The sequence below is a fragment of the Anas platyrhynchos genome, chromosome 8 (genome assembly GCF_047663525.1).
Source record: "Anas platyrhynchos isolate ZD024472 breed Pekin duck chromosome 8, IASCAAS_PekinDuck_T2T, whole genome shotgun sequence".
Taxonomy (NCBI): Eukaryota; Metazoa; Chordata; class Aves; order Anseriformes; family Anatidae; genus Anas; species Anas platyrhynchos.
Window position 1 is genome coordinate 8,144,500 of NC_092594.1, and position 25,611 is coordinate 8,170,110.

Genomic DNA, 25,611 nt, shown 5'->3' on the forward strand with positions numbered 1-25,611 from the left:
AACGGTAACGGTGCCGGTACCGGCCCGGGTGTGCTCCCGCAGGCTGCTGGCGGAGGGGACGCGCTGCGACGTGACGCTGCGGGCGGGAGGCGCGGAGCTGCGGGCGCACCGGGCCGTGCTGCTGGCCAGGGCGCCGCGGCTCTTCGCCCCGCTGGGCAGCCCCCGGGAGGCGCTGCGGCTGCGCGGCGTGGGACCGGCCGAGCTCCGGCGCTTCTTGCGGTGAGTGCGCGGCCGCGGCGGGCCGGGCTCCCCGCGCTGCCTGCTGCCCGGCAGCCTGGGGGTGCCCTCCCGGAGCTGCCCGCTTCGGCGCGGGTCTGGAAAGTGCGGGCGGGATTCGCGATGGGACCGGGGGGAAAACTGCACAAACCTGGAATGTGTCCTTTAAACCGGCTGCGGCTGCCTGCTGGAAACCGCGAAGGAAGCGCTGCCGAGGGGTGCCCGGCCCGGCACAGCGCGCTGGGACGCCAGAGCCGGGAGTACCGCGGCGGGCAGCTGCTGGTGCGAGGCCCGGTGTGCGGCCCTGTGCCAGCTGGTGGCAGCGATGGGCATCTCACCGGGCTGCTAAGCCCTGGGCAGGTACCTGTGGGTGCTGGTGCTGCTGCACTGAGCGCAGCCGTAGGCACTGTCAGACTGTAGAAGCCATCAGGATGCGCCTAGGAAATGCGTGTGCTTCTAGGCTTTAGAGAGTTGGAAGAGGAAGGGGAAGGTGCTGCAGTTGTAGAGTTTAGTCGTCAAAAACAGCGTAGGCTGACCTCTCCCTTTGGGTGTCATCCATCCTTTCCTTAAAGGTGTCAAGGCAGCTAATGGCTAAAATATGTATTCAGGATATTAAAACTGCAGTAAGTATGAAAGAATGCTTTGCTTTCAACTTTGTCTGCATTTGCTGAAAGGCAAATAATGATCTCCAGAGTATTGCAGGTTCTCCAAAAAGCATGCTTTTAAGTCTTGAAAAACATATGTTGATTCAAAACAGTTCACCTAAATTTAAATGTTTTTTAGTTCTTAACAACTCTTCTTTTTTGAAAAGAGTTCTCAAACCTTTCAAGCCTTAAAGTCAACCTCCACACATATTCTGACGGACACACAAAGTGCATTTTGCAAGATGGTTGATTTTTCTTCATCTTCAATGCTGTTTGACATTTCAGCTTTTGAAATCTCTAAGCTAGCACACTGTGGAAATGTGTGCCACAGAAAGCACTGAAGTTGGACGGACGTAAATGGCTTTGGACCAAGGAAAAGAAGCAGCACTGGTTGAAAAGAGCCTAGCTTCATTGTTGGACTGATGAGTTCTGCTTGTAGCGATGGTACTTACAGCTAAGATATAAATGACTTTGATCTCAGCAAATCCAAAATAGTGCCTTGATTTACAGCTTGAGGTTGAGAGGAATCTAGCCTACTTCATCTCCATGCTGAGTTGTAACAAAGACCTTCATAAAGACCCGTTGTTGTGGTTGAGCTCCTGAAAGAAAGTTGTAGTCTACGAAAGTTGTAGGTTTTATGGTTATAAATAATGTTCTCCTATCAAACAGAAGTGGAAGGCTAGTGTAGTATTGAAGCATTCATCAAAGCTGTAGAAAAAATCTCATTCCCACTTCCTGTTTGCATTTAGCATTTTTATATTTTTTTTTAGCTTTCCTTTGGAATTTAGGGATTTTTTTCCCACAAGCTATATTTGGCTCGCATCTCAGCGTGACTTACTTCTCTGGGCCCCTGTCCCTCTTAATCAGGAGGGACACAGGTTACAAGTTACTTGCATGCTGAAGGCAGTGCAGTTCATATTGCCAAACTTCTGAGCACTTTTGAGCAGGGAGGAGGATGTGGTGAACTTCATGCTCTTTCTGCACAGCCTCAGCATGGAGTAGGTGAGCAGCTGAGCACTGTTTTGTTTGCGTCCCTATGCCTCACTGTCTGAGGACACCAGGAAGAAACTGTTGGTCACCAGAAACACAGCATCCGTATTACAGACACTGCTCACCCCCCATTTTGTCAATATGACAGTAATGTAGTATTGACTCTGCCCTCCAATAGCTTTCTGTCCAATCTTCAAAAATGCAACCAGAAAACGTCAACAACTGCAAGCACATCACTGTCGGGAGCTTACTGCTCCAGCAGGGTTCTGTAGTCTGCCTTGAGAGGCGAACAACTTAGCATAGCTGAAGGACAGCAGTTTGTCACGTGTCATTAGATTATTAATATAATAATCTGTCGTCTAAGAGGCAAACTGCTTTTTACCCTTTGTCCCATGAAGGGTAAAAAAGTACATGAAGTTACATAGAATCTGTATTTGAGTTGACTACTTGCTGTGGTAAAGATAATCTGTTGAACTAAAGCATGTTAGGGGAATTTGTTCCTTGAGATTGCTAAGGTATGACAAAGGAAAGAATTCTTTATAGGTTTGGCACCTATTTTATTACTTCATACCACTTAAAAATGCAGAAAAGCACAGGTATGCAAAAATATGTGTGTTACATGGTCAAATAGTAGCTAGATGAGAGATTAAATTCTATAGATCATCAAGCAGGTGTATGCAGAACATATACATGTATAGTATACACGCACACATGCATGTATGCACACACAAACATCTACCTATGTGCAAATTAACAGAATGTTTGGTCTTGGCTATGCAGTGCTTTTTTAGCAAGTCTACAGCCTTAACTGAAAATCACCTCAACTCATTGTAATGCCGCCATGCTTTTAGGTATTTTAACTAAAATACAGGTAGAATGGCTTCCAGTAGAGTTCTAGTGGGTAGTTGATTTTTTTTTCTGTGTTTGTTACCAAGGCAAAATGAATACTTCTAATAAATAAAGGGGGTATAAGTTGTATTTATGGGCACGTGGGGGCTGGGGGCTTAAATTTCTTAAATGTTTTTGTTTGTCTTAGTTTGTATTCCCCAGTAAATATTTTGGTGATCTGTGGTGATCATGAGTACAGGTCTGAAACTGAGCATCAAGATGTTATTAATGTCAGGGCCTGCTGTCATCCAGCTGAGGAGAATCTGCCCAAATGTAGGTAAGATTCAAAATGAGCACCTCCTCGGCTGATAGACTAGGTAGAAGTTTAGGCTGTTCTGTGCCTGAGCTAGATGTTTTTCCCTGTAGTTGCAGTCTTGATTTGGTAAGTGTTTTAATTTTTAACTGCTGTATTTTTAAATATTCACCTGCATGCTGTTCTAGACCAGTATTGGAAATGTTATGGGTAGGAAAGGGGAGGGTAATTGTATATCATAACAAATATCCCTATTACACCATATAACCAAAAGAAAAGTTTCTTTACTGGTGTGTGTTACTTTAAAGGTGCAATTTGTGGTTTTTTCCTTTCATACACTTATGTTTATTTGGAATTTTGAATGGCTTAATAATGTCACAGTGTTTCAGTACTGGTTTAAACAAATAAATAAAAATGGCAATATGACATTTCAGTATGGAAAAGATAGCTTTAGAAATCAAAGTCTAGTTAGTACTCTCATTATCTCCCAATATTTGTATTAAAGGGATGTGATTTAAGGAAGGCCAGAAGAGGACCTAATGACAGGATGATAAAGCTGAAAAGCAATAAATATGGATTAAATACAAAGGAATACAGTTGTCATTGTGACATTTACAACCACAGGGATCAATGCACAGCACCAGCAGTTGATTCAAAGTAGACCAGCCAAGGCTTTGACCTTGTTATGTTTGTATCGTTGTGTATCAGGCAGTAGAAGGATGCTACATCTAGTATACGTACAGAGAAAAACATTCTTGAAGGTGAGCTACCAGACGGCATGATGACAATAATCTTTCTGTAGACTCACCTTTCCTTTATAGAATAAATTTTAGGCTGTAACTACCTACAATTAGTACAACAAATGCTCAATAGCATTGTTCCAGTTTCATCCGTCTTGCAATCTCCCTGTTGTCATGTCTGTCAGAATCTTTCACGTGTGCAGGGAATGGCAAACAAACCAGAAGGTTACCTGCTAAAATTACATGACCTCAAGCCAACACCACAGAGGGTGATGGTTTAGCTCTATTTTTAGATTGACCTTCTCTTGCATGTGAGGTTTCCATAAAACAGTTGTACCAAATACAACACAATTTGTTTGTGCATATTTGTTCTTTAAATACAACTAATTCACAGTTAAAGTTTGTTTGCTGTGGTTATAAACAGGAGCTAAGCTAGTCACTAAGAATAATCACTTTTCTAAAGCAAGGAAAGTGGGAGGAAAGGAAATACCTAAGATACTACGTGAAGCTTGTAGACTTTATGCTATATCTTGTTGTGTGAGTCTTGGGGGGGGGGAACCAGAAGAAAACCTTCACCATGCTGACATGCCTCTTTTACTAAAAAGAGGCTTTCAATGCATGCCAGACAGTCATAATGATAATCTTATCTCCACCTACACAGAAACAATGAGTTTCTTTTATTATTTTTTTTTGATCCATGTTTAAATGTAATCTCAACTTCTTAGGGAAATTTGAGAAGTTAAATTGTCAAGTAGCAGTATATTCAGTATATGTGACATTGATATCTTGCTTTGGAAAATAAAATATTTTAATGCCATGGATCTACACATCGCTCACTAGGGAAAAAAAATCAATTTATAAGAAATGGGCAGAAACCTTTCACTGGGACAATGCTCGCTTAAAGGCCACATTCTTCTGCTAAAATTATTAGCTTTAATATAGAACTGCAAAATTGAAATGGCATCTGCACGAGGCACTGAAGCAGCAGATGTATCTCATGAGAAGAAAGTTACTGAAATACTTGTCACAATAAATCAATTCAATTAAAATAACCATCTCGGCTACAAAAAGCTGAGAGCTGTCAAGCAGATGGTTGTGTTTTTTTTGTTTCCCTTTAGATTTGATAAGAATCTTGACGTGATTCAGGTAGGCTGATGTTGCACACATGACATGCCTGATTTACAATCACAAGGACTCACCACTATAGTGGATTGCTGAAGTATTTGTGCAAGCCCTCCAAGGTTAAATGCAGTACACAAAAATGTTTGCTGGAGATTTCAATGCATTAAACCCTGGGTAGGAAACCGTTCAGAGATCTCCTACTTTTAGTGTTATTTTATCGAAAAAAGGTAACAGATCTTGTTTATTTTGGCATTTCGTTGTGATGATACAAAGCTTTACTGTTTGAGTAAAACTGCATGATATAGTATTTTACACAGCTACAGAAGATACTTCGTGCTAATCTAGGTACTACTTGAAGTTCTAGTAGTATGTGCTATACCAAGTTCTACTGAAAATGGCACACAACATCTGTAAAAGTTGGAATAAAAGAAAAACATGGTTTGTTTTATCTGTGTCCATTTATTGCATTATCCCCCACATTAAAAGCAAGTATCCTGTTTGGGGCATCTACTTGTTTTGTCCCTTTATTCTAAAGTTACTGCAGTATCTCTCTTTTTTTTTTTTTTTTTTCCTTCCCAGGACAATTAAACTGATGTGCTGCCTAACAGTAGGATTACCCCTTTTCATACAGGTCAGACTTCTGTGCTGACGGCTTCATGCTACCTTTAGTATTTCTGATCAAGAATTTTCTGATGGACTTTAGCATTAACAGTTTGTACTGCTAGCTGAACTTAAGATAAGAAAAAAAAATCAAGATGAAAAAGTGACCCTCTCTCCTAGCGTTAATGACTTGTTCAAGCCTGCTTTGTCATCTCTTTACTAGTGCTCTACAAATCTCAGCATATATACAACACGTACAAGATCCTGTCTGTTTAAACACTGATCATTTAAGAACTCGAAAAAAGCACTTATCTAGTGACATGGATGATGTGTATTCATATATAAATATGTATGCGTACATACATATATACACATATAAATAAATAAGGAGAATGTGGGTAAGGAGAAGAAGGCTGGTAACTGTTTTCCCAGATGGGCTTTAAGTGAAGGACTCTCTCTTAGAAAGTAGAACCTGCAGTAGGGAGGATTTAAAAGGCTGCTGCCTAACTAGTAGAGAATATGCTTTTAGATTTGGATAACATTTAAATCCAGTGTTCTTTCATGCTGGTTTACAACTAGGCTGGGACAGTAAGAGTGGCTGTCCTAGCAGGTTTCTGTAAAGTGTGGTGGTGGTAGTATTAATTCCAGTGACTACGTATTCTTGGAAATAAGAAAAATGTATTTCTCATAATTTTAACTATTGCATCTCTTAAAATAAAGCCTTTTCCCACCCCTCTGCTTTTTGGTGTTGTCTCCATGGTCACTAGTGGTTTGGAACACGTCAGTTTGGGATTTTGTTATACAGTAAGGAAAGGTACTTAACTCAAAGGACCAAAGAAGTGGACTGTAGAATAATTTTTCAGATCTAGAAACCAGTTATTTGGTTTTGGTTTAACAGCATGTAGACTTCCTTGTTGTACTAACTGGTGCCATTTTTATCAATTTAAGCTTACTGGTAACAGAATCACATTTCTAAGGTTTCTTATGTATATTATCTGAAAATACTCTGAGGATTCCATAGAGGTTTTTGCCTTATTGCCTAGCTTATTATATTGCCTGTGAGTGTGTTTTTGAGTTACTGGCAGAAAGAAAGCAAGAACATTACAACAATTATTGTAATGGCAAAGCAGTGTATCTATTATAACCAATTTTCTTTCTCCCTCAAAGTCAATTTGTACCATCCTTACATGGCAAGTATGCAACAGCAACAGAAAGGTGAAAAAAATAAATTCTGGAACAAATTTAACCGAATATGTTAAGAACGAGAAGCTGTATCATGAAGAGAAAAAAAAAAAAAAAAGGCACCTCTACCTAACCCAATCCTTTACATACAGGAATTACAGAAGATGATTTCTTGATTTCTCTTTATCTCTTCTCTGCCCTTTTATAGCAGTGTTCAAACAGCATCTTCAAATTACTGTTCCCAGTATAAACAATAAATCCTTTTTGACATGGAATGAGTGACTAGAGGCAGATCTGCAAGTATATATCTACTGAATCCAAAGTAACTGTAGCCCTTTTGTTAAACTTTGCTAACTTCATCTGTCTGGTATAAAACCACTGATAGAACGTGTTATCTGTTCACATTGACTTTTTAAAGCTCCATTAAGTTGCTGAAGAAGAGCATCTTTTCATAAATATGAGATCTCTGCAATCACAGACTGCAGGCTTTGTTAGCCGTTCCAGATCTTGAGCCTAAAATAAGCTGGTAAAACAGATGGGAAAGTGGGAAGCTGGAATTACTGTATGGGCAAAGTAAAATCCTTTGGGTAGTCTTAACTGTTAACATTTTCATGCTTTCAAGCACTTCCTCTGAAATTAAAACATATATCTCTAAAACTTGCTATGGTTCTGTACTTGTAGCCTTGATGTTAGAAGATCTTTATATTCTGATTTTTTAAATTGATTTACAAAGGACAATCAAATATCAAATGCCTTTTCTTAGTCATGCTAAGATTTATAAAATCAGTGATCTATTATTACTAACACAATTTGCTTCTGCTTTTGCCTGTAGTAGGTGATTATAGTAGATGGGGTACGAAGAGCAGATGAAAATTTTGTTAATTGAAAAAGTTGATGGAGATAAACCTTTGTTCCCTGTAACCTGGTAATACATTTTATTTGTAATGCTTGTTTATGCTTTTTGAAGCATTAGAGAAATGCATTTGTTTTCAGAGAGAGGTGTTGTTTTGATGATTAAGTGCTGTACAATCCAGCTTTTTTCTGTTCCTGAACTTTGTTAGTTCATGAAATGAACTATGTCATTTTAGACTTTTTGTGTTGGTCAATTCAAACATTACATGAGTAAACTCAGTGTCATCTTCTAGGCTTGTATATTCATCTGATAAAAATCTTCAAGAATCAGAGGAACTGGCTATGATGAAAAAAGTACTGGAACCCAAATTAATAGAAGAAAACAACATTGCTGCTCTTCAGAACACTCAAACAGATGTAAATTGTCTTGGGGATGATGAAAGCACAGCAGCTGAACAGAATGCTCCAAGCGGAGCTATGCAGGAAGAAGTGGCTTATGTATCTGTTATTGAAGAGGAAATTTCAGAAGTAGCCATTGATGCAGAAAGCAACAAAGCCATGGCAGGTAGCTTTGGTATATTTTTCTTAACTTTATTGTTGTTTTGTTTTGTTTTGTTTTTTCCTTTGAAGTAATTATCCAAAGATTTAGACGGATGTAAAAATGAGGGAAGAAGTTAAAGCTATTGTTGTAACACAACCTACATGTATATTTTTTGCTATACCTCAGTCTCTCACACTTTGAAGAAATGAATTGCTGGAGAAGTTTGGCAGGAACAGTTCCCTACCGATATCTAGCAGAAATCTGAAAGGATGTGCCAGGCATTGGGCGTGTATGTCATCATTGTGTCCTGTCTTTTCTCTGTAATGCAGCAAACTTGAGTCCTGAGCATGTGGGACATGCACAGAACACAATCTCTCCATTCCTTTCCTTTTCTAACAAATTATACAAGTTCCACTGTGCTTTATTTCATGAGGAATACGGAATCTTTCAGAGCCTTTCCTACTACAACTGTGAACTAAGTCTGTAACTCCAGGAAACACATGACTGCATCCACACTAGAGGTGTTGGCTGCTGCAGCTGTGACATTAGGGTAGGATCAAGCAACTAATCTGGTAGCACTACATGATCCTACCCTTCTTCAAAGTCAACTTTTCTTGAACACCACGGTAATAGATCCTTGCAGAAGAAATGAACTGGGTACATAATCTTACAAAAGAGTCCCTGTAACACTCTTATGCTATAGATATCAAAGTGAAGCACCAGTTAATTTCCTGAATCTCTGCTCACAATGACAAGTAAAACGCATGTTCCGTTGCTGGGTATGAAAAACCTTGCAAGGAAAAATTCATCTACCTTGAATGTGTAATGTTAGAATCTGACATCGTGTAAATTTCTTTCTCACTAATACTTCCAATTGTATCCTAAGAATAGTCTAGTATATACTGAACGAGTGAAAATAGCCACTTCTCCCCACCTCCAGGTGATTCCAAGTTAGAAGCTGCATCTGTATTAGGAGAAGACTTAATGAAGCTCTACAAGAAGCGTTGTTGTCCAGATATTAATATTTGTGTAGAAGGCCACAACTTCCAAGCTCACAGGTATATAAACAACTCTTCTTCTAAGATTGCCATTGTAAAGAGTATATTCTCTTGTATAAGTACTAGGTAAGCTTTCTTTGCTAACTTTTTAAAAATCATCTGTACTCTAAAGAAAATGAAAAATCTATTCATAAACTTCAGCTATTTTATTCGGCTACTAGTGCTGAATAAAACTACCATACAGGTAGAAGTTTTCTGGAGTTGAAATTACTTCATTTTTTTTCTGCTTTCCAGAATCTGTGCATCATAATCTGATTTTACTTTCATTACTTCAGTCATGCGGATGTAAAGACAGTTAAGCTGTCTTCAGGAAGTCAGCAGCCTTTATTGGGTGTAAAGTCCAAGACCATTTAACAACTTTGGCTCATTGGACTTCTGTAGGTTGGGAAAGCAAATTATAGGGGCAATATCATTCTTGTCTTTCCTGTACATTTGGTATCAGTCTGTTTGCATTTAATGTTTGAATTTGAAGTAGCAAACTGGAGAGCCTGTATTTTGTTTACTTTATGTATATAAGTAACAGAGAAATGATCAAAAATCTCCACTGTTTTTAGTATTTTCTCAACACAAAACCAGTGTGGGGTGTTGTATTACTGACATTATAAATATCTTTACAGAAGAAGTATCATAACAGTGATGGTGGAGTTACATTTGTTTTTTTTTTAATAACAGAATCAGGATATATGTTAGACTCCCACAATAGAGTGTAGTTAGGCATGGTTTTAATTCTGGTCTATACTATAAGAAGGCATGTTCTTAGAGCTGTAACTTTGAGAAACAAATACTTTATTGCAAAAGAAAACTCCACAAAGTATTCCGTTGTCAGACCTTCTTTAATATAGGCCACTTACTGCCTGGAGCAATGTACATGTATGTAGTCTGACTAGAAAAAAAATATGGCAGTAAATCATAGAGGAAACAAGGAAGTTCTAAAACAGGCACAAAAGTTGCTTGTTTTAACGCCACAGCACATGAATGGTAGGAGTGAATAACAGAAAGCTAATTTTGGGTATAATTGTGGTGAAAGCACCAGTATGATCTATTTTGAAGGTTGTTGTTGTTTTTGTTTGGTTGGTTTTTGTTTTGTTTTGTTTTTTAATTCTCAGACTGGAGACAGTTTAAGCTCCCACCCTCCCCCACGCAGTCACCTCCATATTCTTTACTTTCTCATGAAGTCTGATGACCTTCCTGTAGACTTTGCACAGCGTAAGGAGCAGTGCTCTGAGACAGGTGCCGAGTTTTGTCTTACTGGTGCTGCGCTGTATCATTACAGTTCTGTGTAGCAACACAACTTGTTCAGTAATAAACTTGTGGCACAAACCATGACAGCAGGAAAGTACAAATAAATTTACTTCAAGTTCATGTGATATCTTGATATATTTTATAAGTTAAATTTTTATCAATACCATATATTTAGTTAATACATATTTGTCAATATTTTGATAAGTAGCCATCTAATTTAAAACAAATCCTGTAAATCACCACTTAACTATGTCTTTATAGTTGATTGAGCCCTGTTTATTACTAAAAATTATTTGGAATAGAATGACAAACATCCCTATGATACTGTATCGTAACTTTCAAAAACAAGATAGTATGGTATGTGTTTTTGAATTTCACATACTCAGAGCTGTGAGATAATACCCATTAAGTGTGGCCATATTAAACCGTGATGTGAAGCATTCTGTAAAAGCTTCGTTATTATTATTGCTGGGTGAATCACTGGAGGAATGTGCAAGAAGTTCCTAATTTTAAATACTGAGAGACTCTAGAAGAGGAAGGAGTAGAACGATACGAGAGATTCCAGAATATAGAACAACTAGAAAAGAGAGCATAAATAGCATCCTTCTTACTTCTTCCTATGCACATATAAAAGTGCTCTGAAACATTTCAAGAGCCAACAAATACACATGAAAGAATGTATTCTCATGCCAAACAAAATACTTTGCTTTTTCTGCCACAGGAAATACATGACAAACAGTAATTTTAGCTTAGTAGGTGTCAAGAAAAGAACTGTATGTATAAGGATATCATCTACAGCTAACATAGCCCGATTAGATGTGTAAGAGCTAACACTGTAACTGGTGTATAAATCTGGAAGGCTGAAATCACAAAGCAGTTCTCATCTACTAGCTTTCTTTTGGCCCTTTCACTTCCACCTTAAGAAACTCCTGTTGCAAAGGTTTTCTCATCTGTTTTGTGAACGCTCTGATACTGGTAGAAATACTACTGGTCAGGGGTTTTTTTATTGTCTTTGAAGGAAGTAGAAGGAAATTGGATGAGCCCCTTTCTTATGAAGTTAGGCTTTCTGAATATAAAATACAAAACAGTAAGTCTGAACAGAACTGATAGCTCTTCTCAAATAGTGCTGGAAACGCACATCAAGTTGTTGGATTATTTTGTTATTAAGTTTGTTTGATTTTTTTAGTACGTGCTGGTAGGTAGCCAGCCAATTTTGAGTAAGAGAAGCTTTATACTTCTCTTTTCATTTTAATAAATAGGCTTTTTGCAGCATAAAGAGAAATTGATATGGAAGTTCAGGATATAACTATTTGGCCAAACTGGTGCTGTGAAAACACGGTAACTTACTGCTACTTGGTAAATAAAACAGAAGAAATACATTTGCAATTTCATGTTATATAAAAGGAAAATGCTTGTGACAATAGATTTCCTTTATGTGAATGTCAAAGTCATACTAGAAAAAATCTGTAGCTGAGAAAAATTTGGAGTCCTGCTTTTGTTTTTTCTTTAGTGTATTTTAAAATTTCAAACATATGGGAAGAAAAGGCATGCAGTATACGGATGACACCTTAATGCATAAAGGGCAAAGATTTAAGTCAATGTTATCAAAGAATCTCATAATAAATATTTGTATCTAGTGGAATCATGTTTACTTTTTCTCTCTCAGGGCCATTTTATGTGCCAGATCTAGTTACTTTGCTGCTATGCTGAGTGGGAGTTGGGCTGAAAGCTCTAAAAAGCACATCACTCTTCAAGGGTAAGTGTTGTCTTTGCAAGTTGTGCAGGAGCAAAGGTAGGCAATATGCAGCAAGTGTGCTGTGTATAGAGCACTGGAGATTAATCTGCCTTGACATTTTTGTTCAGCCTGATACATTTCCTGACTACCGTTTTGACTTCAGTATGAAACAGTGTATGTAATATGTTTGTTAATGCTGTCAGATGGCTCAGGGAAGAAGTCTGTATCATCAACAAAAGGGTACTAATCCTTTTTTTGTTTGTTTGTTTGATTGTTTTTGGAGAGTATATCTTAGTATTCACAATCTATTTAATATCTCTTCTACTGACTTCAAGTTGTAGATGTCATGAAAAGCATCAGAAATGGATGAAGTGTAATACGTTTTCATAAGTATTTGCACAGTACTTTTATAATGTAAAGACAAACAATTGTATTTCCTATATAGTGTTTAATAATGATAATTCAGGATCTTACACTAAGATCATTTTGACTAGTGTGCTTGTTCACAATGGCTTTCTGTGTAAGTGCTGAAAATAACAGAGCTGTCAGCGCAGGATAAATAGTTAAGAATTTGTAGATAACCTGGGGACTGCCATGTTATTTCTTTTTAGTATCAGAAAAAAACATTTGCAATAATTTAAACTGCCTTTAAAAGCAAACTAATAGTGCTACTTCTACATGTTAGCTTTTTTAATTTAAATGTGGTGTTGGCTGACTCAGCTTTCTTCAGAAAGAACTGTACACCTTACAGTGCCACAAAGTATAATTACTTTGTGTTAATATAAACTTGCTTCACCAAGTGATGCTTTCTTGTATTTTCATCATTTTAATTTTCTGTCTGTGCAATAATACCGCTGCAAAGTCAGTGAGGTTTTCTGTTCGTTTGGTTATAACTTTAATGCTCATAAAAACAACACAGTTTTACTTAACTGTTTGGCTTTTATACTCTACTTAGAATGATGTAGAGGCTGATCGTCAACGATTGCTCTGGTACTTACAATTTTCTCCCTGCAATTGATATCTTTATATGTTAATTTCCGGTTAAGAAACTGTAACCCTCGTTTTTTAGTAAAGAATTTCTCCTGAGAGGTACTTAATCTTTTTATTAGTATGTTCTCATTGCCCTTGTCTCGTAATTTCTGGTATTAAGAATCATGTGAATTTATTTTACCTTTTCTGATTCATTTTTCTGCTAGGTACAGATTTCCATGCTGTCTTTTTAAACATTTGTAAATAAAGTACATATGGCATGTTATGAAATAATGAAAAATCTGCATAAGATAACAGCTGTCAAGACTGAGGAAAATTTCTTACTGATTTTATGGCTATCATGTGCTAACACAGAGAGAGATAACTGTGTTGATTTTGCTTCTTAGCGTGTTGCAACATTTTTTTTCTTTTGTTTTTATTCATCAATGTCTGTTGCTTAAGCATGTCTAATGTTTTAACTCAATCTGCATGCCTAATTTCTACTTCTGTACATAGCACTTGTGGGCTCTAAAAATTGCACATAGAGTTGTACGTATGTAAGTAGATTAATGTATTTTACAGAATATTGTGTACACCACTTAAAATAGACATTCCATGCCTTTCCACATAATGGTGCTGGGAGGATGGAAGGATGCAAATGCAACTCTGTGAAGGACTTCCAGATTTCTCTATCTGAATCTAGCCATAAAGAATTTTTCTAAATATTCTGAAACGCAACATTCCTACCTAGCATTGTCATAAAACTACTAAATCTATTTTTATTGCAGGAAAAGCTTAAATAGATTTGTAAAAGTAATGAATTAAAAATATTATAAAACAATTTTGAAATACATACTTAGTAATTGACTTAATAGTAGTAAAGGGCTTAGAGAAGATTTTTTTTTAAATCCTTTCTGCATATTATCAGCATAAGTAATCTAGATATTTAGGTAATTATATCAAATCTTACTAGTAGATGGTAATAGTCTTCTTATGACTAATTTCAAAGATTTAAAGTACTGCAAAATTTCAGCAAGACAGCAAGAGTATCAAAGTTCAGCCCAAATGTTGATAGTTCAGATAATTTTACATTGCAGTGATCATTAGGATTAATAGGTCATTAGCTTCCATTGGTAAGGCTGGATGATGTATTCTGATTAACGTATTTTGGCTAAGAAATGTGGTGTTGTTCCGAACTTGTCTCTATTTGTATTTCTTTCTTACTTTTTTTTCAGCATAAGCCATATAGAAATGAGTGTCATCTTGCATTTTATATATGGAGCTATTCTGGACTTCCCAGATGAAGTTGATGTTGGGTATATGTCAACTTTTATTACTTTTAATTGCAGTTTCTGCTTGTTCTATATTTTCTCAGTTAAGAGTCTAAAGGAAAAAAATTTCTTGTAGAATATAAATAAGACAAAGATGTCAAATATAATGATCATTACACCTAATCATACTTGAGGAAAATCCAAAAATAGGGTTGTTGAAAAAATACTGTTTATTCAGCAGCTACTGGAAAAGATGGGGCAAAGGCTTTTGGAATATTATGAGGACAGTGAAAAACATGAGGGAGTTTTATACCATAATAATGTACATTTTGCTTGTACATTCCTTTTAGCTTTCAGAACAACATCCACAGCATGTAAAATGTGTAGGAGTTATTATTTGGAATGTATTTTGAAACAAGCATTTGATGCAAAGGCTAAGTAATTAGTCTTAGATCCATAAACAATAATATATATAGCAACTAATGTAATTGTTGGCATTTTATTCTGCTAAAGTTTTTAACCCCAGTTTTATGTTGCTATTGTACAATAATCCTGTATTAGTGAAATAAGATCTAAAATGTGTGAATTGTTTTCTGAAATAATTTATATAGTAGCTTTTGGACTCTGAAAAAAAAAAAAAAAACCTACATCTGAAAAACTACAACTTCTCAATGCTAGAAATTGTTGGTCAAAGTTTACATCTAAATTAAAAATGTAGAACTGTTCACAATATGCTCCCCAATGTCAACTTATTATATAATGAATTTATATAATAATCAATACCTTATTTTCTATATAAATTATTAATAGTTTATTCACTGTGCTTTCTAATATATATAAGGGGCACAATTCTTATACACTGTGTCATTGCTAACATTTTACGTAACCCTTCGACAAATTACAGAACAACAAAACTCGCACAAATATATCTTTTTCACTTGATACTCTTGAAGTAGAGGAACTGAGAGTCTTTTAAACTCAGCCTGTAGCTGAGCCTTACTTTTATATAGAAATGTGGTACCACTCTCAGTGTTGGGAGATTATTTTTTCTGGACATGCTTCTGTTTGAAGATTATTCTTCGGCAAGTTTCAAATTTAGTTATCAATTCATTTTCTGCAGTAGCTTCTGACTGAATAAAGAGGTGAAAATAGTGTGTAAATTGTAAGCAAAGTGTATATATCAAAATGATTTTTAATTTTTGTTTCTGCTTTCTCTTTAGTCGCATGTTGGGCATTGCAGATATGTATGGGCTAGATGGGTTGAAAGAAGTAGCTATCTACATTTTGAAGAGAGATTACTGCAATTTTTTCCAAAAGGTATGTCAGTTCTCACGCTACTTTGTGAATTGTAAAGCCTAGAGAAAGAATTTTGATTCTATTACTAACAGATCGTATTGATGAGATACTTAACGACGGTGTGGTCCAAGGGTTACCTTAAGTCAGTAGAACCTATTCATATGTGTAAATCTGTTAAATTCAGTAGCATTGATGATGGGAGTAAGGCCTTCAGTATCATCCACCTATTTATAGAAACTTGTAAACCACAACTGATGAAAAGCAGCATTCCATCCCATGAATTAAACATATTAAATTACATCAAGTATAATTTAATACATTCCATGGCATATGTAATTGTTCTTAACAGAAGTAGGAATATGGAAATACTATATATGTGCATAACAGATTTCATGGGCATATAGTTCAAATTTATTTCTCTCCAATAAAAAATAGTTTAAAAACAAACAACAGCTTGGAGACAAGCATTTTTATGCATTAGGCTCATTAGGCTGAATGCTACTTTGTCGACCTGTGAAGAAACAGATGACTTCCCTATTCCATATTAAGGCAAACAAACTTAAATACTGTGGTGGCTAACAGTAGCTCTGTCTGAACTGTAGATTTTCTACTTCTGTACAGTTTCTCTATCTCAGAATATGTAATAATTGTGATTTTATAACAATTCCAGCCTATTCCTGGAAAACAGCAAGCTGTACTAGAATGCATGGCTATTGCTCATTCACTGGGAGTGGAAAGCCTATATGCTGCCTGCATGAAGTAAGTAAAACAACTTAAGTTATGGTTTGTTTTTAATTTCTCTGTTGAAATGATTTTCCCTTGAGAGATTGGGTTTATTCTGACATTAAAAGTTCACATTTAAAACATTTTTCCTCACAATACATTACAGGGATCACATAAACTAACAAGTGAAGATGGAACATTTTTCATCTTTCTTATTTAAGACTCTTTTTTTTTTTTTTTCAACAGATGGGTGGGAAAACATTTTGCAAAATGTTTGTCAGAGAGAAGCTTTGCCAGTTTACCTCCTGAACTTCAGAACAACTGTCTTGTTATGTTGATTAAGTCTTTGGTAAGTAGTATATAGTGTATTTTATATAAAAACAGTGGCATAAATTTTTTGCTTATTTATCTGTAGAGTGCGATTTAAGAAATAATAACAGTAGTATTTTAGATCTGTAGTACATATATACTGCATAAAAGTTCCATTAAAATAACAATTTAAGAAACAGATTTTGATGTGCAGATGTAGTTGCTATGCTTCATGGAACACAGTCTAGTGAAAATCACATGGAAGTCCAGCATAATACAAAAGGAGTTTATGAAACACAGCTCTGACGTCACAGCATTCATTACATATTCAAAGATTGAGGAGCAGCAAATTACTGCATCAAATTTAATGTTAGGTAGCGGCGCGCATTATTTGTGATTGTCTCCTCCTCTTTACGTATGTTCTTTACCGAAAGGGTTGTTAGGCACTGGAACAGGCTGCCCAGGGAAGTGGTGGAGTCACCATCCCTGGAAGTCTTCAAAAGACATTTAGATGTAGAGCTTAGGGATATGGTTTAGTGGGGACTGTTAGTGTTAGGTCAGAGGTTGGACTCGATGATCTTGAGGTCTCTTCCAACCTAGAAATTCTGTGATTCTGTGATCTTTCTTTTTCCCAGACTTCAGGTGATCACTGGCTATCAGTGAGCACAAACCATCCATTTAAATGCCCGCTATCTTTCAAAAAGAAAGTAACAGTATTGTATACGTATCTTCAACTTCACAGATGACAGTATTGAATTGGTTCCGTCACAGTTCAGAATTCATTGTTTGTAGCATGTATTTACATTGTTCCAATTTTGATCTACCTAAATGTAAATATTTTAATTGTCTTTGTGTATAAAACTATTGTCAGTGCTGACTTCATGGATCTAGCTCAGATCAGTTTTTTTAACAGGAATTTGGCCCAGTAATTAGCCTAGAAATAGAGTGAATTGCTGTAGAAATAAAAAGATCAGGTAAAGGAGCTAAAGATATATCTGTACAGCTGTTGTCAGGCATGACTGTGTGTGTGTGTGTATAAATACAACTAATGGATTGGCATGCACAAAGTTTAATCTAACTAGCTCAGCTAATGTTCACAGGATAATTTTTGTTCTAGCATACACTAGACAGCTGAGTATGTACGTTCTCCAGAATGATTGTGTATCTCATGCTGAAGTTGTTCTTGTGTCTTGTTACTCTTATCCAAGGTAACGAGCTTAGGTATGGCTACCAAACATACCCCTTAGCTCAACACTGTCAAATAATTCTGTCCAAGAACTGCCCCTTGCTGAAAGTGCTGTGAAAGCTTCTGGGGGCCTTTCTGGATGATTTATTGAGAGAGTACTTACCCCATCAAGTGCTGAGGCCAGTAGGTCAGCTGTAAGTGGTGGCTGCTAGTCTGTATTCAGGTGAAGGCCTGAAAAACAAGAGATTTCAGATCTATGTGGCTGTACCAGGAGAAGCTTGTGAGTATCCAAAGCTATAATAACCAGTCCTTCTACCAGCATGCATCAACTTTTAACAGAATGTAGTAGCTATGGCTTTTAAGATAGTAGGAGTGTTTTGCCATTGTATTAATTCAGTACACTCATTTGTTCCCAGAATGTCTGTGTAGCTTTGTGGTATTGATTTTGTGATGAAATATATGAGCTATCTTGAAGCTACCAGCTTTCACAGAAACTGTAGTACTTGGTACTGCTCCAGCTGTGTACCTAGCCTCTCCAGAACTTTTTGGAGTGCAGACTAAAGTGTATTTTGGTTCCCACTTTACTGAGTTGGGATTTTTGTTCGTGGGTCTTTGCAAGACTCACCAATATTTTATAGACTGAAGCCTAGAAAACTTTTCTAATTGCAATTCTAAAAAGTAAAGCATAAGCCTCATCTGCCCACAGAACAGTTCTGATGAGTGATCATTTAATTCCGAGCTCTTAAGACACCCAGTCCACTTGTGGAATTCCCACTGGAATTTTTAAAACTAAGAATCTGCAAAAATGCTTCAAGTTGCTTGAAGGAGAAAGAAGAAAAGTGTAACATTCATTTTGCAGGAGCTGCCCAATGTTTTGCAATCCTCTAAGTTCTCTGTTGTAGAACTTTTTAACAGTTAAACAGTTTGACTCTTGAGCCTTAAACAGTATGACTCTTGAGCCTGCCATTAATCAATCTTGCAAATGTCGAAGCTTATAAATACAGGCAACCCTTAGAGGACAAAAAGGGACAAAGAAAAGGAGACTACTGACTGGAAAATCTCTGGGCAGCCACAGTGACAAGCACAGCAATGTTAAAAGGGGAGTGCAGCTTAAAACACCATCCAGGTACTACCCCAGAGTCTCAATGAGGTGTCAGATTTACACTTTTATAGGCGAGTAAAGTGGACACCATTTTAGAATGATTAGGAGAAACATTATAACAAGAGAAGTAAAACTCAGATAGGGCCCCTCCTGCCAAGGGCCAGTTTTAGCTAGATGTCAATGACAGCATTTTGTGTTTCACTGGACATGTCTGAAGGGGGTTAATGCTTATTGCCTTACAAGCAGGGGTGACTCCTGGACAATTTCAAAAGCTTGCAAGTGAGTCCAGTGGGAGCAAGATCGAACCATAAGCACTTGCTTAATCTTTAGTTTACCTTAAATGCATATAAACAAACTTGTTTTACCTGCAGCTGAGTAAAATAATAAAACACAGTTGGGCTGTTCAACAGCATAACAGATGTTATGCTTTAACTGCAATATGCATGAAGAAAATCCTCACTGATTTTTAATTGTATGGTCCAAACGTGGTTATAATCTGAATTTACAGTGTTGTGTGTTTTTTTGTGTGTGTGTGTCAAATGTTTATCTGAATTGCTTCTTTCTCCACTGTTACTGATCTTACCACATCATTTATTAGTGACCTGCTAGGTTATGTTGAGTAGAGCTGTCAATCCATCCTAATGTGGATCCATCCTAATAAATTGCAAGTTCATTTTAAGTCACATATCAGCCAGTAGAAGTTGTTCTTGGTTACTGGGTTGATGAGACAATGCAAATGCTTAGACAAGTATGAAAGAAGCAAAAGATTTGACCTGGGGGGTAGATATTAGGAATTTGGCTTTCTTTTCTTTCTAATTTACCTATAAACATAACAGTCGTGCTTCTTAGAGAAATGTCAGTTAAAAAGAAGGTAAGTTCTCCATATATGAAGACAGATATTTGATGTCTCCATTAAATAAGGCAAAAGGATTCATAGCTATGAAAATACTTGGATATTTATGTATTCCAAATGCTGGACCATCCACAATCACCTAAAACATTCACTTACACATTTTATTAAATAATTTATTGTATCTTGCAGTGACCTAGAATGATTTTCTCTGTTCAGTAATATTGTATCAGATGAGATTCTGTTAAGGACTACAGTATGTATGTAATGACAGTTGGAAAATACAATAAAAGCTACTGAAAACTTTACTGCCTAACTTCAGTAGACAAAGCAGCAACAGATTATTTTTTTTCTCTCTTTTAGTTTCAAAGGTACCTATAATGTTCAGAATTATCAAAAGCCAAAATTATTTATTAAAAGGGAAATGAATATATCGTTGGATCATTGGATCCTTGTATAAATACTCAGGAACTGAACAGAAGCTATTTTATAAGCAGCAATTCTTTAGGCAACAGCCTAATCTCTGATTTTATTTTCTAAGAACCATAAGAATGCTGCTTTCCTTTTGATGGAAAGTGACCAGCTGATCAACAGTCTTCCCCAAGTGAAGTGGACGGAGGCAGCTGTGGCAGTGGCATCTAGGCTACAAGAAGAATGCATAGTATTTATTGTGGCAAACTTCCTACATGTAGTACAGAGTGAAGCCTTCTATACTTTGTTGCAGGTAAAAGTGCCCTCAAGTTACTCTGTGTTTCCAAGTAAACTGAATCATATCAGGCTTTGGATAGTTCAGGCTGTTAAATAACTGCAATAGTTTCAACTTTTGCTTTAAATTACAGTAATATGGGAAAAAAAAGGCAGTGCTAAATTTAAGTGTTATAAAGCATTATTAAGGTTTAATACTGCATTTGGGTATGTGCCTCAGCTAAGACAAATGTTCACACAAGAATTTAGTGGGACAATTTCTACGTCGCAAAGAGATAGTAAGTATGTACATAAAATTCCAGAAAACTTTCCTATCTTTGGACCCGCAGATTACAACAGGTATTTACAAGAACGTTTATAACTATTAACAGTATACTCAAACTTTCACTGATCTTTGTTGCAAGTTACTGGCAATGCTGCAAGTCCTAGTTAGAAAATACCTGTTTATAGAGGGAGTTCATTTCTCCCATAAAAAAGCTTTGTTTGTTTAATGTGTAGAGAATTTTAAATATTGAGATTTTAGAACATTTTGTCTTTGAACTCAGAGTTACATGTGGCTGTAAATTCATGTTTATTCCTAAAATTTGGATTAGCAAGAGTTCTCAAGATTATTTGTTAGAGGCCTGGAGTGGGATGTGCGTGAAAGGAATACACAGGAATGGATACTCAGCTTTTGGAAGGCTTCCTGCACCAGCATGATAGCAGACCCTTTCTGTTCAGTAATGCTTTTCTATAGTGCACACTCTTTTATTTTAAATGGTTGCCTTTTGTTGTTTCCTCAGGCTCAGGCAATGAGCAGCAAACCTGACCTTCTCGAACTAATCTTTAATGCAATTGAAAAAAGTATTAATAACGAAAACAGCTGCTTTCTTCTTGTAGCTGTGGATACATTGCTGGACTCCGCAAATGTGAAGGAGATGGTAGGTTTTGCCACGTGCAGTGTCTGTAGGACAAACTATTCTAGTCTTTTCACTTGAGTTCAAATCATGTGATGTACTTTGAGCTCAGGTTGGAAGTGCCCAAGACATTGGCATTTTTTACTGGATATTAACATTTTTCTTTTAAAGAGAAACCCCACATATGGCCATAAAAAAAAAAAAAAGTATTACTGAGAATATAAGTCCCATGGGCACCATTTGCTCTGTTGATCTTTACTATCACTTTAAATTTGTGATGAGGAAAAACTTACCAAAATGCTTAATTAACCTGAAAACTAAAGGGGAAGAGCGTTTAATTCTCTATTTCTCTATATATCTAACCCCCTTCCACATTTTCTAAAAGTCACAGCTACATCTGGGTTTAAGACTCTCCTCTGAAGCAAGGGCTGCCTAATCTAGTGAGCGTGTGTTGGACTGGTGGGAAGTATCAGTCTGTGTGTATGTAACATGGCATGTATCCCACAGTCTAAATAATGAACAAAGATATTTAAGCTGTGGTTGTCTGTAATGCTGGGGATAATTCATGAATAATATGACATACTGATTAAAATCTGGAATGATGCTACAAGCAAAGAATGAAAAATAAATGCAAAATGAATTACTGCAATCTGGTGCTATTGTAGGTCTTCTTGGTAAAACCAATGAAAATTTAATCAGATACATTATTTTTCCCTAGAGTATTTGACCTTGCTGTGACACAGCTGACAGTGAAGAGCTATTAAGGGGTTCATTTTAAAAAAATAGGAAGAAGGAGGAGGAAAAAAAAAGGAATGCAGTGTTTTCTAGTGCTTTAGTATGCCTTGGAGTGATTTGATATCAAAGCATTATAAAAATTACCATGGTGGGCAATAATCTTTCAAAAACAGCATCCCCATCTACCAGGCCATTATAAAATATAAGTGATGACATCATTGATCTAGCTTAGGGAGTAAGTAGATTCTGCAAGGAATAATGACTGGTTGCTATGACAATCTGCCTCTCGCCAGCTGCTGATTTGTTACTTGAACACAGGGTTTTACGTGCAAGATCCAGGCTCTGCGTGATAAGCTCTGGGTCTTCCTGGTTCAGTCTTTTTATGCTGTTCGTCACACAGAAAGCTGGAAGCTGATGAGACCAGACCATCAACAGAAAATACAAGCAGGTATGCCTGGCATCAATTTTAGAATTAGAATTTAGCATTAGATTTTTTTAGCAATCTGTTTAGCAGATAAAATGTAGGTGGTACTGTGGAGCCAGACACAAATTAAAGCACAATCTGTAGGTTTCTGAAACAGTAGGTTTCTGAAATGGTATTTTAGAATAGATGCATGCTTAGCTAGTTTCAAACGTGGAAATCAGTAAGTCTTTTTCTATGAAGTCTCCCCTGCTTTTATTTTTAGGAGAGCATGTCACAGAAACCAGAGGTGGATATGCTGATTCTCCCCTTGTTTACAGCTACACTAAGTCATTTAAAATACTGCAGTAGGATTAATAGACCTTTTCTGTTTCATTTTTAAGGAGATAAGCACTGTGGAAATGTTAAATTTACATAAAGTAGATTACCCATTCCATGAATTCAGTTTCTATCCTTTATCATTTTCTACATAATGTATAAATAGTTTGTCTCTTGCGTAATGCTTATCTCAGGCTCCGTGAGTAAATGCAGCTAGCTTGACTTCACAGTTGATTGGTATTGTGATCCTGTGTATGCTACTGCAGAAAGCCCCTAAGGAGCTGCACTGTGCTCTAAAAATGTGGACAGGCAGCCCTTCCAACAAAAAGGAGTTTTTGTTCTGAGCCTTTCTTTGTGCTGAAGTACACAAGTATTCTGCGGGTGCGAACTGATGATGGAGTTGTGGCTGAATACTGGCTGTGACAGTACAGTGTAAGACTTGTATAAAATGACAGCATTTTGATTCAAAGAAGGTAAACGTTTCAGTGTTCTTTTTGTTAAGGACATTTGGGGTTAGACCATGCTAGTTACAGGGCTGTTCGTGCCTGTAGGCTGATGATAATTTTATTCTAGAATTGCACGCTGAGGTAAAGATACAGTGTCAATCTTTATAAGCATGATTTAAGGGTGTAGCCCACTAACATCTCGCTGCTAAATCTGCATGAAACAGGTTTGTGATTATTTTCTGGACCATGAAGTTTTTCAGAGGCTAAGGAGCTGGCTTCAGAAACCAGAGGATTTTTGTTTGTTGGGCAGGTGTTTTTAGTATGCTTATCTCCTTATTGTACATAATGTTTGGGCTGTTTTCAATACAAAAATGAATAGTTAAGACTGAGGTGTGCCTTAGTTGTCCAAACTCCATCATGACAGACATTGTTTTGTTTTTCTCTAAATTAAACCCTAAGTCAGAGCTAGCATACGGTTTATTTGTAAACAACCAATCTGAAATGTTCCCATGCATTATCTGTTTTTAATTACAGGCAAAGCAATCACACAATATCGGTAGACAAATTTTAATCTTCAGGTGAAATTTGCCTTAGATCATTTAAATCAACTTTCATCTTAAAAGATTTCGGGGGGGGGGGGCGGGAGGAAAGGGGCATCTTTTAGAGATTTAGCCTATCTAGAATTGGAATACTGTAACAGAAGGAAGAGGAAAAATGCCAAAAGAAGAAATAATATGGTGTGGCTTTTTGGTTTTTGTTTTTTTTTGTTGTTTTTTTTTTTTTCAATCACAGCATGTCATGTATTTTCTTAGGCTCAAGTTTAAATGGCTTTTATCTTAATATGTACTATTGTGCAGAGTCATTGCTGAAAAAAGGGATAGGTCCCTGGTGTGCCATTTTCAGGATATCTTTTCTTGTTTGATTTTTACAGAAATATATTTAAGAAATCTTCAATAAGAATCCAGCAGATTTTTTGTTTCATTGTTATAAATGGATACATTTTTATATATGTACAAATACTGTCAGAAAAAGAGGAACTGAATGCTTAATTTTAACTACATTTTTTGTAAAACCTCTTTTTCAGTTGAAACGTTAATAAAAAAAAAAGAAACCTTATTCTGTGTCTGTATAGTGTCTATACATATTTTTTTTATATTCTACAAGCACAATTAATTCAAAAGCTTCATTGAAAAATGCTTCTCTACCAGAGTAGAACAGTCCAAAAAAAAAAAAAAAAAGAGGCATTCACTGCCTGAAAATTTCACATGACAATCACAGGGATAAGATAACTCTCATGATGTTAAGCTGCATGCTGTCTAAAGAGGCACTGTGCAGTACATTTAGATATTTTGGCTTTACCATGCTTGAAAACTAATTTAATTTACCTTTCTGTAATCAACCTCCTGTTTAAATATTATAAAAACTTAATCTATAAATTACAGTGTGTCACATTAAAGTCATTAGTACTCTAAATCTGAAGGTCTGTCTTTATTGTAAATTTTTGTATACACTTTCCAAAGTCTCATTGTATTTCAAGCTTTAAGTAAGGTAAGCTTGGATCAACAAAAGTGTCTTACTATGAAAATGGGGAAACGAGTTAAAGTAAGAGTTAAAAAACAAACAAACAAAAAAAAAAAAAGCTTGTGGCCATGTGACCTCATAACAAATATCACAATTTTTGTTCCAAATATAAAGCTGTTTCTCCTCTTAACATTTGCCACATCACCAAAATTAGCCTTCTTTAAAAAATTAAAGGACCCAAAGAATCACTTCCTGATTTCAAAAGATGCTAATTGAGTAGGCTGACTTTTTTTTTCTGTCTCCCTTCTTATCTGCTAAATATTAAAGAAAGTGCTTTTTCCTCTTTACAGCTGCATTTGACAAGGGTGATGACCGAAGACTTGGCAAAAAACCTGTATTCACTAGTTCTCAGGTAAACCTTCGTATCTGAGCATTAAAAGTATTTGAAAGCTTGTGAACATAACTATTTTTGTCATTCATCTTATATTCAATGTTAATTTGTCACATTAATTAATGCAACTTCCTTTTGAAAAATTTGTATTCTCTTGAACTCTAATTTCTGCAGAATCAGTGATGTCCCTTACTGGAAACATTTTAGGACTCATCCTATGCTCTACTACATTTTCAAACAGATGAGCTCAAATAAAAGATTGGAATTTGTGTTCAGAATCTCACATTCCCCTGTTGCTACGTAATGAAACAGATCTGTTTCCCAGAGCAAATGGTTTGCTACTGAGCTAACGAATCTCTACTGTTATCACAAGCCATGGCAGTAGTGAGTCTGTTACACTCCCTGCCAT

The 25,611-nt window shown here is 36.5% G+C and overlaps 1 protein-coding gene across 3 annotated transcripts in view; it reads left to right on the forward strand.

Moving 5' to 3' along the window:
- BTBD8 (BTB domain containing 8) overlaps positions 1-25,611 on the forward strand; it is a 41,141-nt gene that overhangs the window by 389 nt on the left and 15,141 nt on the right. For all 3 annotated transcript variants that reach the window (XM_027463471.3, XM_038182767.2, XM_027463473.3), the window contains exons 2-13: positions 43-219; positions 7,781-8,052; positions 8,969-9,086; positions 11,995-12,084; positions 14,268-14,348; positions 15,524-15,620; positions 16,270-16,358; positions 16,569-16,671; positions 20,311-20,493; positions 21,257-21,394; positions 22,424-22,553; positions 25,162-25,223. In XM_027463471.3, the coding sequence (XP_027319272.3) occupies positions 43-219; positions 7,781-8,052; positions 8,969-9,086; positions 11,995-12,084; positions 14,268-14,348; positions 15,524-15,620; positions 16,270-16,358; positions 16,569-16,671; positions 20,311-20,493; positions 21,257-21,394; positions 22,424-22,553; positions 25,162-25,223 (1,540 nt within the window). The remainder of the gene's footprint in view (positions 1-42; positions 220-7,780; positions 8,053-8,968; positions 9,087-11,994; positions 12,085-14,267; positions 14,349-15,523; positions 15,621-16,269; positions 16,359-16,568; positions 16,672-20,310; positions 20,494-21,256; positions 21,395-22,423; positions 22,554-25,161; positions 25,224-25,611) is intronic.